At 36.9% G+C, this 12,623-nt stretch overlaps 2 protein-coding genes across 8 annotated transcripts in view; one reads left to right on the top strand and one right to left on the bottom strand.

Annotated features, from left to right (window-relative positions):
• Positions 1-12,623, top strand: part of RPS6KB1 (ribosomal protein S6 kinase B1) — an 80,072-nt gene that overhangs the window by 44,206 nt on the left and 23,243 nt on the right. The window lies entirely within an intron of this gene.
• Positions 533-12,444, bottom strand: RNFT1 (ring finger protein, transmembrane 1). Of its 4 annotated transcripts, none has more exons than XM_045490649.1 (9): positions 12,285-12,441; positions 10,139-10,491; positions 9,768-9,844; positions 8,611-8,711; positions 6,973-7,126; positions 6,360-6,518; positions 5,165-5,230; positions 2,069-2,170; positions 533-1,432 (listed from the first exon to the last, which is right to left on the bottom strand). In XM_045490649.1, exons 2-9 carry the CDS (start codon positions 10,434-10,436, stop codon positions 1,298-1,300), a joined length of 1,092 nt encoding a protein of 363 aa, XP_045346605.1. In that variant the 5' UTR covers positions 10,437-10,491; positions 12,285-12,441; the 3' UTR covers positions 533-1,297. The 4 variants fall into 4 exon arrangements, with proteins under 4 accessions (XP_045346605.1, XP_045346602.1, XP_045346604.1 ...); XM_045490646.1 differs by having other exon boundaries at positions 10,034-10,491; positions 12,285-12,440; XM_045490648.1 differs by lacking the exon at positions 12,285-12,441 and adding an exon at positions 10,957-11,067 and having other exon boundaries at positions 10,034-10,491.

Raw genomic sequence — 12,623 nt, 5'->3', positions numbered from 1 at the left:
AGGCTTTCTAATGTTCTTGTGTCAATTTGGGTGGCCATACAGGCATGAAAGTGGCTTTATCTGTAGCTGGTTGGTTACTATCCTTATATTAATCCATATTCTGGTTCAGACTTTGTCTTAATACTGCCAGATTTGTTTTCTACCTCCCAGCTCCTCCTTTCTACTCTTTTCCTTGTGTGCAAACTGATTAATGGTAATTGAAAAAATGGGCAGAAGTTATACTCTAGATGTAACTAGCCTTTCATACTTCTGTTATAGATTTGATTCTGCCTTAAAGGTTTCATGGGGAGAGAGAAAATGCCTCATTCCCTTTTCCATTACCCTGCACAAATACCTAGAGGCAAATAAACCACACTATCGAAAGCTTTTGGTGCAAGCCTCTGAGTGCAAACTTTAATCTCCCAAGTAACAGTGACTTAAGCATAAGATTCCAAAACTCTTTGGAGAAGATTAGTTATAAGGGGAATTCTTTTGTAAGAGTTTGAGTGGGTCTTATTTGTCATATTATTGAAATCATCAGTGGAGCCAGCTATTTGTAATTCATGTCAATTATTTTAATAGTTACTTCAAGATAGTTCATGGCACTATACAAAAAGCAAGATCATGAACATTAAAGCTGACAGAAGGATTGTATGTATGAGGTCCACAAATAATGAGTTCAAATAATCTATTCTCGATTGCTGATCATCTTACAGAGAACAATACAATATTAAAATATATCATCCTCAGTAAATTTAATCTTCACTTAGAAAATCTGATTGTTTACAGGTAAAAAATAGTATTTAGAACTTTCATTTAAAAATACAAATTTTATGAAAATTTAAGAATTTTTAGAATGGGAATTATAAAAGTCAATGCTAAAGAAAATTCTACTTTCAGATAATGTGTATCTTAAAATATTATGAAAAATATTCTTTATTCTGAAAACAATGTCAGGAAAGAATACCTGAGTTCCTCTAAAATCACTAGTTTTAGTTACCCAATTGACATTTTGGTAACATTAATGAGAAAACATTCACAATTTAACACTGCAACCACCTGTCAAATAATTAGGACAGGATAAATGTTCCATATTCATTAGGTTGAACATTACTTACATATTTTTTAAAACATAAGGTCCTTTCATTTAATCTCTTGATAAATTAGATTACACACTTAAGTCTTACTATAATAGTCTAAAATCATTTGGAAACATTTTCCTTAATGTCTAGTCCTGAAAACCCATTCTAATGTCTTTATCAATAGTCAGTGTAACCAAATAAAATTAGTGTTTTGTGGCCTTTGTAGTTTATACAACTTAGTATATCTGAAGGTGGGATGAAGTGGCTCCATCTTTCCATTTGTTTATATGGTCTGAGATCACAGTTCTGCACAGTGGACACGTTTTCTCTCGATTAAACCATAAGGTAATGCATTCTTCACAAAATATATGCTGTAAAGGAATTAAGAATTAGATTTTATACTTAACATTTTAATTTTAAAATCATCACATTATAGAATCATACTTTAGAGCTGAAAGGAATTTTGGAGAGCACTAATCCCTTCATTTTACAAATGAGAAAACAAAGTAACGACATTCAAGAACACAAAGCGGTATTAGTGGTAGAGCCACTAGTGTTCTTTTGACTATACTATTCAACTACTTTTAATAAGATACAAGCTATCCGTGGGTAATAACTTTAAGATCAAGTATTATGACCTCCTGTCTTAAAGTGTTTGAGAATAACTGCCATAAAGTATAGGAAAGGGACTTACACAATCCAATAACAAATGCTGGTATTCTTAAAGACTAGTAACCAGTTGTTAAGAGTAGCCTGTTTTCAAGTTATTTTCGTATCCAGTCTGCCCTCTGAATTATTTTTCCCCCACATACCCTCCTCTGCATACAAATCATTAGAACATAAGGAACAAGGTTTAGCTAATCTACCAAACCCCTGATTATAGGTAAGAAATTTCTAGCATGTGCCCTGAATGCTACTTTATGCTAAACATTGCAGATTTTTCCTTGTAGCTAACATAAATATGACAGAGAAATGCTGTATTTGGTATGCTTAACAAATCTACTTACCTGACAGATGAGCAGAACTGGTTTTTGAAATTCAGCCTGACATACTGAACAAATATCATCCACATCTGCACACTGTCTCTTGCTGGCAGCCACTCCATAACTCTGTGAAGATAAAAAGTTCTGTTTATCCACAAATCTTTCTTTCCTGTTCCTCAAATACATAGGTGATGCTGTATTTCTCAAATCTCCCTTGAACTAGGCATTTGAAAACTCTGCTGAAGGATACAAACATTTCAAAACTGAACTACGTATGCAGAACCATGTGTGTCTTGGACTGCACGCACCAAGATGAACTCATTAGATACACAATAGGATCTTGGAAGATGGTTAGATTTATTGGATTCCCACATGATAGTGCTAGAAATTAAACGGACTTAAGAGACTAAGCAATCTGAAATATAATTACTATAAAGTCTACATTCATGTATTATGTGGCCCATATTGCCAAATAACCCACATATTACCTATAGCAGTGGTTCAAAAGAGTCCATTCAGAGCTTGGCTGCCTGAATGTAACTCGTGTGGAGATAGCTTTAAAAATAGATTTCTGTGCTCCACACTGGAGATTGACTCAATAGGTCCAAACATACTGTTCTAATAAGACCCAGGAGTCTAATATTTTAAAGTTCTCTAGGTGAATTGAACGTAAAGAAGTTTTGGGGACCACTGAACATGTCCTGTTACTAAATTTAAAAATAATTTGAATTGTCATCCTTAATTATCACAAGTCAGAGAACACTTAGTACTAGGAAAAAATAAAATTTTACAAAAGAACCAGTATTGCAAAATGTCACAGAGTTGTACTGTCAAAACTAACAGACTAACACAATTTCTTAAATTTCCTTTTCTCCTACTACAGTCCTTAAAAGTTTTTGATCTCTTTAAGATCTTAATAACTTCCTCACCAAATTCAATAGAATGTAGTCATTAACCAGACGTGAGAAGATTTTACAAATGAGATCACCTTTTTGTAGAAATGAGGAAAGGGTGGCTGAAGAGAAGTAAGTACACCCAAGTTCAGTTACGGTAATGAGAGCAAAGCATGACTTGACTCAACAACCTAAAGCTAGGATCTAAACTTCTTTCACTAAATACTGAGAGTTAACAAAATCAAACTAAAACTCAAAGGATAAAAATATTTAAAAGTAAGATTTCTGTTTTGGGTCTGGTGATGTTCCTGGTGCCAATTTACCTTCATTAAAATGTCATTTAGCAGAGTACACTGCAGACACAGAAGCTGACAGCTTTTAAAACAGCACTCCTCGGGCACCTGGGTGGCTCAGTCAGTTGAGTGTCTGACTCTCGGTTTCGGCTCATGTCATGATCTCATGGAGGTCGAGCCCCACATGAGGCTCTGTGCTGACAGTGCAGAGCCGGCTTGATATTCTCTCTCTCCCTCTTTCTCTGCCCCTCCCCTGCTCGCTCTCTCAAAAATAAATAAACTTAAAAACAAAACAGCACTCCTGTCTGGGATTTTGCAGACTCCCTTCAGGTGAAGACTCCTCTTAATGGTGATTGCCATTTCTCTGGCAAAGTTAAGGAACATGTGTATATGTGTATTCCTGAGAGACTCAAGAATAAATCAAAGAGTATCAATGACTATGATTTCTCTTTATGCCTTACAGAGAAAGAATATCAAAGTATTTTAGCACAAGCGTTACTAAATTATAGTAAAATGGCTGGTACTCCTATAATCAATTGAATAAACTCCATCAAAATGGAATTCTCAATTTTATTATATCTTGTCTAAAGAGAGAAGTCTGAATAGGATGCAGCAAAACTTGTTATTAAATTACTAGCTCTAGGGGCACCTCGCTGGCTTAGCTGGTTGAACATGCAACTCTTGATCTTGGAGTTGTGAGCTCACTTTAAAAATGAAAAACATTACTAGTTCTATCTAGCCAAAGAGTGTCCACATATAAGTACTGAGAATCTTTGAGACTACTACATAGCAAATGAGCCTCTCTCTGCAATTTGCAACATCAGTGGAATCACGTAATAATCAAGTTTATAGTTGACATTGGAGTCTCAACTTACTGTTAAATGAGAACTTACTTGAGAACTTGTGCATACAGAATTGACTACTGGTGGGGAAATTTTTTCAGTAAGAAAATTTCAAGGGATATTTTTGGTAATGAGTTTTTCTCAAATTAACAATGAGTACTCTTACAGGAGCTGAATAAGAACTTAATGGAAGTACACAAACCCACCACTTGTGAATTTTTTAAAAAGGAAGAGGAACAAAAAATCATGACAAGATTTTTATGGGAATGTATATAAATCCTTACATCAAGTCATTTGAAGGGCAAGAGGCATATTCGAAAATATAGGCACTGCATCAACTATAAGGTAGTTGTCAACATGCAAGTCATAGAAGGGTGTCTGGATGGCTCAGTCAGTTAAGCATCCGGCTCTTAATTAGGCTCAGGTCATGATCTCAGGGTTCAGGAGATCAAGCCTGGCATCAGGCTCTATGCTGATAGCACAGAACTACTTGGGATGCTCTCTCTGTCCCTTCCCCATATGCACACGTTTTCTCTCTCTCTCTCTCTCTCTCTCTCCCTCCCTCCCTCCCTCCCTCTCTCAAAATAAGCATTAAAAAAAAAAAAAAGGAACTGATTATAGCCCCATGTGCCAGAGTACTAAAAAAGCATGTAATTATGAAATCCACACCTTTTTTTTTTTTTTAAAGTAAGCTCTACACCCAACGTGGAGCTTGAACTCAAGAACTAAGATCAAGAGTCACATGCTCTACAAACTGAGCCCGCCAAGTGCCCCATGAAATCCATACTTGTAAAATTTATGAACTAAAACATTTTTATAATGAAGAAAGGTAGGGGCGCCTGGGTGGCTCAGTTGAGCAGTTAACTTCAGTTCGACTTTGGCTCAGGTCATGATCTCATGGTTCGTGAGTTCGAGGTGCGTATCAGGCTTGCTCTTGTTAGTCCAGAGCCTAGTTCAGATCCTCTGTTCCCCCTCTCTCTCTGCCCCTGCCCCACTTGCACTCTTTCACTCAAAAATAAATAAACCTTAAAAAAAAAAAAGAAGAAGAAGAAGAAAGGTAAAAAGTGTTTTTAACTGATAAAAAGTACTTACTGGTCGTGTAAAAAATATTTGCAAAACCCGTCGGAAAGTTCTCAGATGTCCAAAAAAGTCCAAAAGCTGAAAGAGGAAGTAAGAATTCCTGAATTCAAAGAGCCCTATCTGTTAAACCTAAAGGGGTGCCAGGGTGGCTTGGTCAGTTAAACGCCTGACTTTGGCTCAGTCCACGATCTGGAGGTTCATGGCTTCAAGCTCCCCATCAGACTCTGTGCTGACACCTCAGAGCCTGGAGCCTTCTTCTGATTCTGTGTCTCCCTCCCTCTCTGCCTCTCCCCTCTTCTCATGCGCATGCTCTCTCTCTCTCTCTCTCTCTCTCTCAAAAATATACATTAAAAGGCGCCTGGGTGGCTCAGTTGGTTGAGTGTCTGACTTTGGCTCAGGTCATGATCTCATGGTTCTTGAGTCAGAGCCCCACGCGGGGCTCTGTGCTGACAGCTTGAGCCTGGAGCCTGCTTTGGATTCTGTGTGTGTGTCTCTCTCTCTGCCCCTCCCCCACTCATGTTCTGTCTCTCAAAAATAAATAAATGTTAAAAAAATTTTTTTTAATCTATACATATACATTTAAAAATTTTTTTTTAAAAACCCAGAGATTAAAGCTCAAATCCCATCATATCAAATACTGGTATTAACGTAATGCTCATTGCGTATTCACTTCACTGTAAATATATGTAAAGTCCAATTATGGAATATTTTACTCCATTTACTGATTTCAGCCAAGTTTTTATCTTCCACTCCTCTCCACCCATTTGCCCATCCTCCCATCCCTTTTATAGATTTCAGTCAACTCTTGACCAAAATGAAGTACATTTGAATAGAGTTACAATTTAGTTAAGACAAATATAACTGTCAAAGACCAGGCACTTTTAAAGTAGCTTTTTAAAAGTTTCATATTAATTTGAGGGGAGGAGGATAGTATTTTTGTGTATGACAGATGCTACTGTTGGGGATGAATATGTTCTATTCTACCCATGCTATCTGGAGCTCCACTGTCCCAATTAAATGTAAGAACCACTAGATGATAAGATAAAGACATATATTCCATTTTTCCATTTCTAAACAGATACAGAACCTGTCATTACTTCAAACTAGTGATATAAACTATAAAACAGTCAAGGGGAAAAGCAGTAGTATGTAAAATCTGTCATCATCATATGAATAATACAATGACAAGATTTATAACATTACCTACTTTTAGTATGAGGTAGAGTAAAGCCAGCAATATCCCAAGACTCCGTCTAGTCACATTACCAAACTCCCCATAGCTTATAAAGTAACGAAACCAAACTGGTATGGGAACAAAAGTTCGGTAATACTGACATAATTCTTCGAAAAGCATATACCAGTAACCCTAAAAAGAAAGGAAAAAGAAAACAGGGCTATATAAGCTACTTACATAGCACAAATATTTCATATTGGATTGAGATCATCATGAGTATATAGCACAACTCAATTATAAAATTTTTACTGAATATGAGAAAAAACACATGAAAAACTGCCTGTAGTCAGTTATAAATAACTAATTGATAAAGCCCTGGAGGAGAATAGAAGTACAAATCTAAATAGTATTTTTCTATATGTGATGTGAGGATTATTCTGAAGCAATGTAATTCTGATTTTACAGAATTTGGAATAGATTATTTAAATTCAGGTCTTTAAACAAATGATCTCTAGTCTAAGGTAATACAGATAATTAAAATTAGGTTATTTAGAAAACCGAAAAGTTATAAAAGAGTCATTTCAACAAAGATTAAATAGTATTAATGTGGTTTGCTAATATTGTTGCAATAAAACATGTTTCTTACCTTGGATTTAAAAGGCATGATGAAAGAAGGCATCAACAAAATAAGGCATTTTAAGCCCATGAAGAGGAATTTCAGAATGAAGTCTGTAATTCCAACAATCCAAAGTACTTCCCAGAAGCTTGAATGGTCCAAAGTAGGATTTAAAAAAATTAAGCTACCAAGAGAAAAACATCAAAACTTACCAAAACAATATACAAAGGTCAAGTTTTGATAGGGGTTTTAAATTTGCTACCAAGTATTTTACTTTGATATGTAAAAAATGTGAGTTTGGCAAGATGTTAGAGTTCATGTAAATAAAATGGAAGATCATTTTGCTTAAAGGGACTTTTCAAATGTTTGAATTTCAAATCTTTCCTCCATAGAATAAAGAAAAAGAACAGTCTTTCTAGCATGTCATCGCTGGAAAGCTACCCTGTAATCTAAAGAATTCACTAAATACTAGATGTCCACCATTCTCTTCTCAACCAGTTCCAATCAGGGTTCCATCTCCTTTCCACTGAATTGCTTTTGTCAAGATCACCAATTCCTTCTGTCTTGCTAAACTCAAAGGTCACTTCTCGTTTTCCATCTTCCCTCCCTGAATTATTTTCTTCTTAGACTTCTAACATCACACTTTCCTAGTTATTCTCATTATGTAACTGATGGTTCCTTAAATATCCTTTGCTGCTCCTCCTCTGATTAATGTCCAGTCCTGGGCCCTCTCCTCTGTCTACACTTTCTTTCCCTTATTAGTCTTGGTGAATTCCATGGTTTTTAGGTCTATCAACCATATGCTGGATACCACCAAAATTTAAAGCCCTAACTTTGACAATGAGCTCATGACATATAGCTACAATCACTTTAAGAGTTCTACATGGCCTCTCAAACTTTACATGTTCAAAGCAAAACTGATCTTCCCCTCAAAATCAGTTCTCTTTCCAGTGTTTCCTAGCCCATAAATGAACCACCACCCAGCCAGTTGCTAAAACTAAATCCCAGGGGTCATCCTGGATTCTTACCTCCCATCAACACACCCAATCCAATTTGAGTGGTATTGGTTCCCTCTATACACTATTTCCTAGATTTGTCCCATCTCTCCCAACTCTGCTAAAACCAGGACTTCTAATCATCGGATTAAAGCTAAAAATTAAGAACACTTCCATCTGACCTGGAAACTTAACAACTATCCTTTAGTAAGTCTTCTTGCTTCTAGAAACAAAGATCATGTGTTCTTACCCACCCCCCCACACACACAAGTAACTAAGAGAAGTGACAGACATGTTAATTAGCTTGATTGTGATAATCATTTCACAATGCATATATATGTCAAAACATGTTTACATCCTGAATACATACAATTTTGTCAAAAATAAATAAAAATTTAAAAAGACCGCCACCAACACCTAACGGTGTTTAAAACCACTGATTATATAAGTAAAAATTTAAGTATCAAAAACCAAAATAGTGACTACCTGCTATGAGCCAAGGCACTTAGTATACAAATCTGAGTAAGTCACTTAGAGCTATTATCTTGGAAGGAGAGGGACCGGTAAAAATTGAACTCTAACAATAAGTATGTGTAAGTTAAGATATATACAAAGTGCTATGGAATAAATTTTTACATAAAAAATATGATTGTGTATTTGTACCTCAAATTACCTGTAATAAAGTGACTGAGAATGAAAAGTGTAATATAAAAGAACAGAAGATCCTGCTAAGAATACCAGTAACCAAGCACACTGAATCTTGGAGCACCTTTCCTGAAAAATAAACAATTTTATAATTTGTTATTATGAATTATGCCAGAGTTATAAATATCATTTAACTATTTTACTTTAATGACTAATTTGTGAACTTAGAACATTTTAGTAGATTAATCTTAATAAAAATATAGTTAAATTGTACATCATTGCACTCTATGAATCTTCAGTGAACAAAACAGAATATTTAAACAAATTTTTAAATTACAGTTTTCTTCACTATGTAAAAACAATACTCACATTACCCAGGTTTCAAAGAAGCCAAATCTACAAAATGACATAAAAGAACCATCCAAGTACAAACTTTACCTCTACTCCCTATTTTTGCCTCCCTGACAAAACCGAACTTTAAAAAATGCTAGGTTGTCAGGACTTATAAAAATAACTAAAAATTTTCAATTCAGTAATATTTTAACAAGGTAATTTGCTATTAATCTCACTTTTAAAATTGTCTTAATTACTAGTTTAATTTAAACCCCGAATTAAATTTTTATGGTTTGGTAGATTCTAACTACAAATATCCAGGTCAGAATGCTGATCCTTACACAGATACAGCCCTTTAAAGTTGCTTGAAGGTGAAATTTTATAAACTAATCCTATTTTTTCCGGTAACTTATATGACTAATAGTTTATAATTTATATTATGAGAAAACTTCTTGGGCTTAATTTTCTTTAAAAAAGGGAGCCCTAATAGTTCGATACCTGTACATTTTATTGAACTATTTTAGATCTTCTAGGGCAACAGGTTGAAGTTTTTAATGATGGTAAAATTTACTCAAAATATGAAGGCACTTAACAAATCAGATCAAATCGTGCATTCTAAACCTTTTAATCTTATCTAGTTTTTCTATCAGGGACTCAACATACAAAGAAAATAAGGTGAAATAATTTATCATCAGGACAGATCATTTAGATAACAAAATTTAATATATCATGGATGCTATAACATGTTTGTCAAGAAAATGATCTTAATTCCTATTTCTCTCAAAAGTGAGTATATAATAAATGTACAGAGAGAAACATTTAATGTTTTTTTAAGTTACTTGTTATACTTACTCTTAGAAAAACCTGATTTACAATGCTTTTGTTTGCATACATAAAAGTTGTAAGCAGCCCAATTCCAAGAGAAATTCCTGTTAGGAAATAAGTTCCAGTTAATTGAAAGAAAAAAAAATCCAAGAGTTAACACAATAACATGAATTTACAGGAAACATACAATTTTCAAAGCTAACAAAATACAGAGGTTCAAGGAGATTACCAATAAGGAAATAAAATTAACTGAATTTTGCAATGAAACAATGCAATGTTTTATTACACCCTACCTGTTATATGCTGCATAACAAGTTTGACACCCAGAATCAAAATATATGGAAGACTTTTGTGCAACCACTTGAAGAGATATCGGAATTCTGAGAAAGAGCTACTACCATGATCTCCAGACTCTGTGGCAGTATCATCAGACTGCCTTGCTTCATTGTGGGAGTGACTCCGTAAGCGACTATGTATACATCCATGAGTACAGCTATGGACACTTGACCTTATATTTCTGGAGCTTGGATTTTCAGCACATTCTTTAGGTATGGAGTTTATCTGGATATGAACATCTCCAGAATGAAGACAAGAACCTTCTCCTGTCAATCTTGTATGAACACATTGGGAAGCTGAGGCATCCTCACTGCCTGCAGCTCCTGGAGGGCTGTGCAGTTGGCTACAGTTGGCTTGCATGACCCTTGAATAGTTTTTCTGTGATCCAGATTTCTTTGCTTCAGGGCTTGGTCTCCTAAAAATAAAAAATCAGAAAATATTCTAAGTGAACAATTAAATACAGGCAATATATTGTTCAGTAGGAATCCTTTATTCACTACAGGACAGGCCAATAGTCCCAGTAGATGAATTATCTTCAGGTTGTCTATCACTTTTAACTAGACATCCCTCTTCCCTTAATGTCAAGGCTCTGCTGCAGTACTCAAACTATTTTTTAGGGAACATCTGCTACAAACAAAATTGAGCTTCAGATGCCCCCTTCTCTAATGACAGAAGGAAACAGCAAAATAGTCAAAGTATGGGTGCCCAGCAGATGTTAATAATGTACTAATACTCATTCATACTTGGATACTTCAGGACATTTACTCTGCCCAACTGGAGCAGTTTCATCTCTGGTGGAGATTCTACATTTCCTAAGAGTAAACAGTATTTTTTAATGCTTTGAAAGGCTAAGGAGAAAAAAAACATTAAATCTTAATGCCTTTTAAAGTATCATCATGGATGGGGCGCCTGGGTGGCTCAGTCAGTTGAGCGTTGGACTTCAGCTCAGGTCATGATCTCATGGGTTCGTGAGTTCAAGCCCTGTGTTGGGCTCTGTGCTGACAGCTCAGAGCCTGGAGCCTTTTTTGGATTTTGTGTCTTCCTCTCTCTGCCCCTCCGCTGCTCGTATGCTCTCTCTCACTCTCTCTCTCTCTCTCGCTTTCAAAAATAAACATTAAAAAATAATTTTTTTTAAGTATCATCATGGAGAACTAATAATAAACATTTCACTTAAGTGACCTACAGATTTCGGTTTATGCTGAAATAGCTTTCCCAAGGCTGAAAAGATTTCTAATGATTAATACCAAAAGTATTATCTTCCCCCCGAAAAGAATGCTACCCAAACACCTTTAAATTTGGGACACTTGGGGAGTCGCTAAGTAATTGCCAGGTAGGTAACTCTTTAGTCTGTGTAAAGATCATTATGTAGTCTGCCCATTAAAAATGCCACCATTGGGGCGCCTGGGTGGCTCAGTCGGTTGAGCGTCCAACTTTGGCTCAGGTCATGATCTCATGGCTCGTGAGTTCGAGCCCCGCGTCGGGCTCTGTGCTGACAGCTCAGAGCCTGGAGCCTACTTAGGATTCTGTGTCTCCCTCTCTCTCTGCCCCTCCCCCACTCACGCTCTGTCTCTGTCTCTCTCAAAAATAAACATTCAAAAAATTTTTTAAAATAAAAATAAAAATAAAAATGCCACCATCATTGGGGGTTGGGAGGCGGGAAAGAAAAAGGACACTGGCAGGAAAGGATCCCTAAATTACCAGTGTGGCAGTCTTCGAAGATGCCAGAGTCGTAATGACAGCAGACGACACGCTGAGCCTTATCCCAGACTGCCGTTTCTATAGGAGGAAGCTAGGATTAATGTCAGGATATGTTATGCCATTCTATTTCTTTCTGAAGTCTAACTTTTTTTTTTTTTTTTCCAATTACTGTATGGTGGTGTGGTTTTTAAATGATTTTCACTAAAGCTTTTCACCGATGCTCTGAAGCCACAGGTGCTATTTATTCCCTCAAACCTCCGAAGACTGACGTTGGACGGGACAATTTCTGTATCTTTTCCCATAAATAAAAACGTAGAACCTTCCCACTTTCCTCCAAGCACAAGCAAGAAAGGGGACGAAAAAGTAAGAAAAATAAACGCACAAAACTCTTCCGGAATCCCCAGGACAGAGTTTACCACCCACGTTCGAGCTTCGAGTACCTCACTTATTCTCCCAGAGCCCATTCGCCTTGGCCCCTCGCTTCCTCGGCCCGCTTCCCCCAGGTCTTACCTCTCATGACGAAGAGTGAACGGTAGTCCCGGCAGCGACTGCGGGAACAGCGGGAGACCCCTCCTCGAGGCCTTCGGTCAAGGCCATCACCTTCAAACCCCACACCGGCAAACCCAACCGAGCTCGCTGGTGGCGGCGGCGCGCGCGCTCCCCGGACGTCCTCACGCGCGCGTGCCCGCCCCCCGCGCAACGCGTCCTAGGACTGGCTGCGCCAGCGACGCCGCCTGTGGGTGGTGGCTGTGGAGAGGAGTGGGTGCTGCCTGGAGACTTCCTGCAGGCGTCTGCATTAAACAATAAGCGGCCGTCACCTATGTGCGTATTTCTGTGTAATCCGCCACA

Source organism: Leopardus geoffroyi, chromosome E1 (assembly GCF_018350155.1).
Source record: "Leopardus geoffroyi isolate Oge1 chromosome E1, O.geoffroyi_Oge1_pat1.0, whole genome shotgun sequence".
Classification (NCBI taxonomy): Eukaryota; Metazoa; Chordata; class Mammalia; order Carnivora; family Felidae; genus Leopardus; species Leopardus geoffroyi.
Note: the sequence above shows the minus strand (reverse complement) of the source record. Positions and strands in the feature narration are given on the sequence as shown.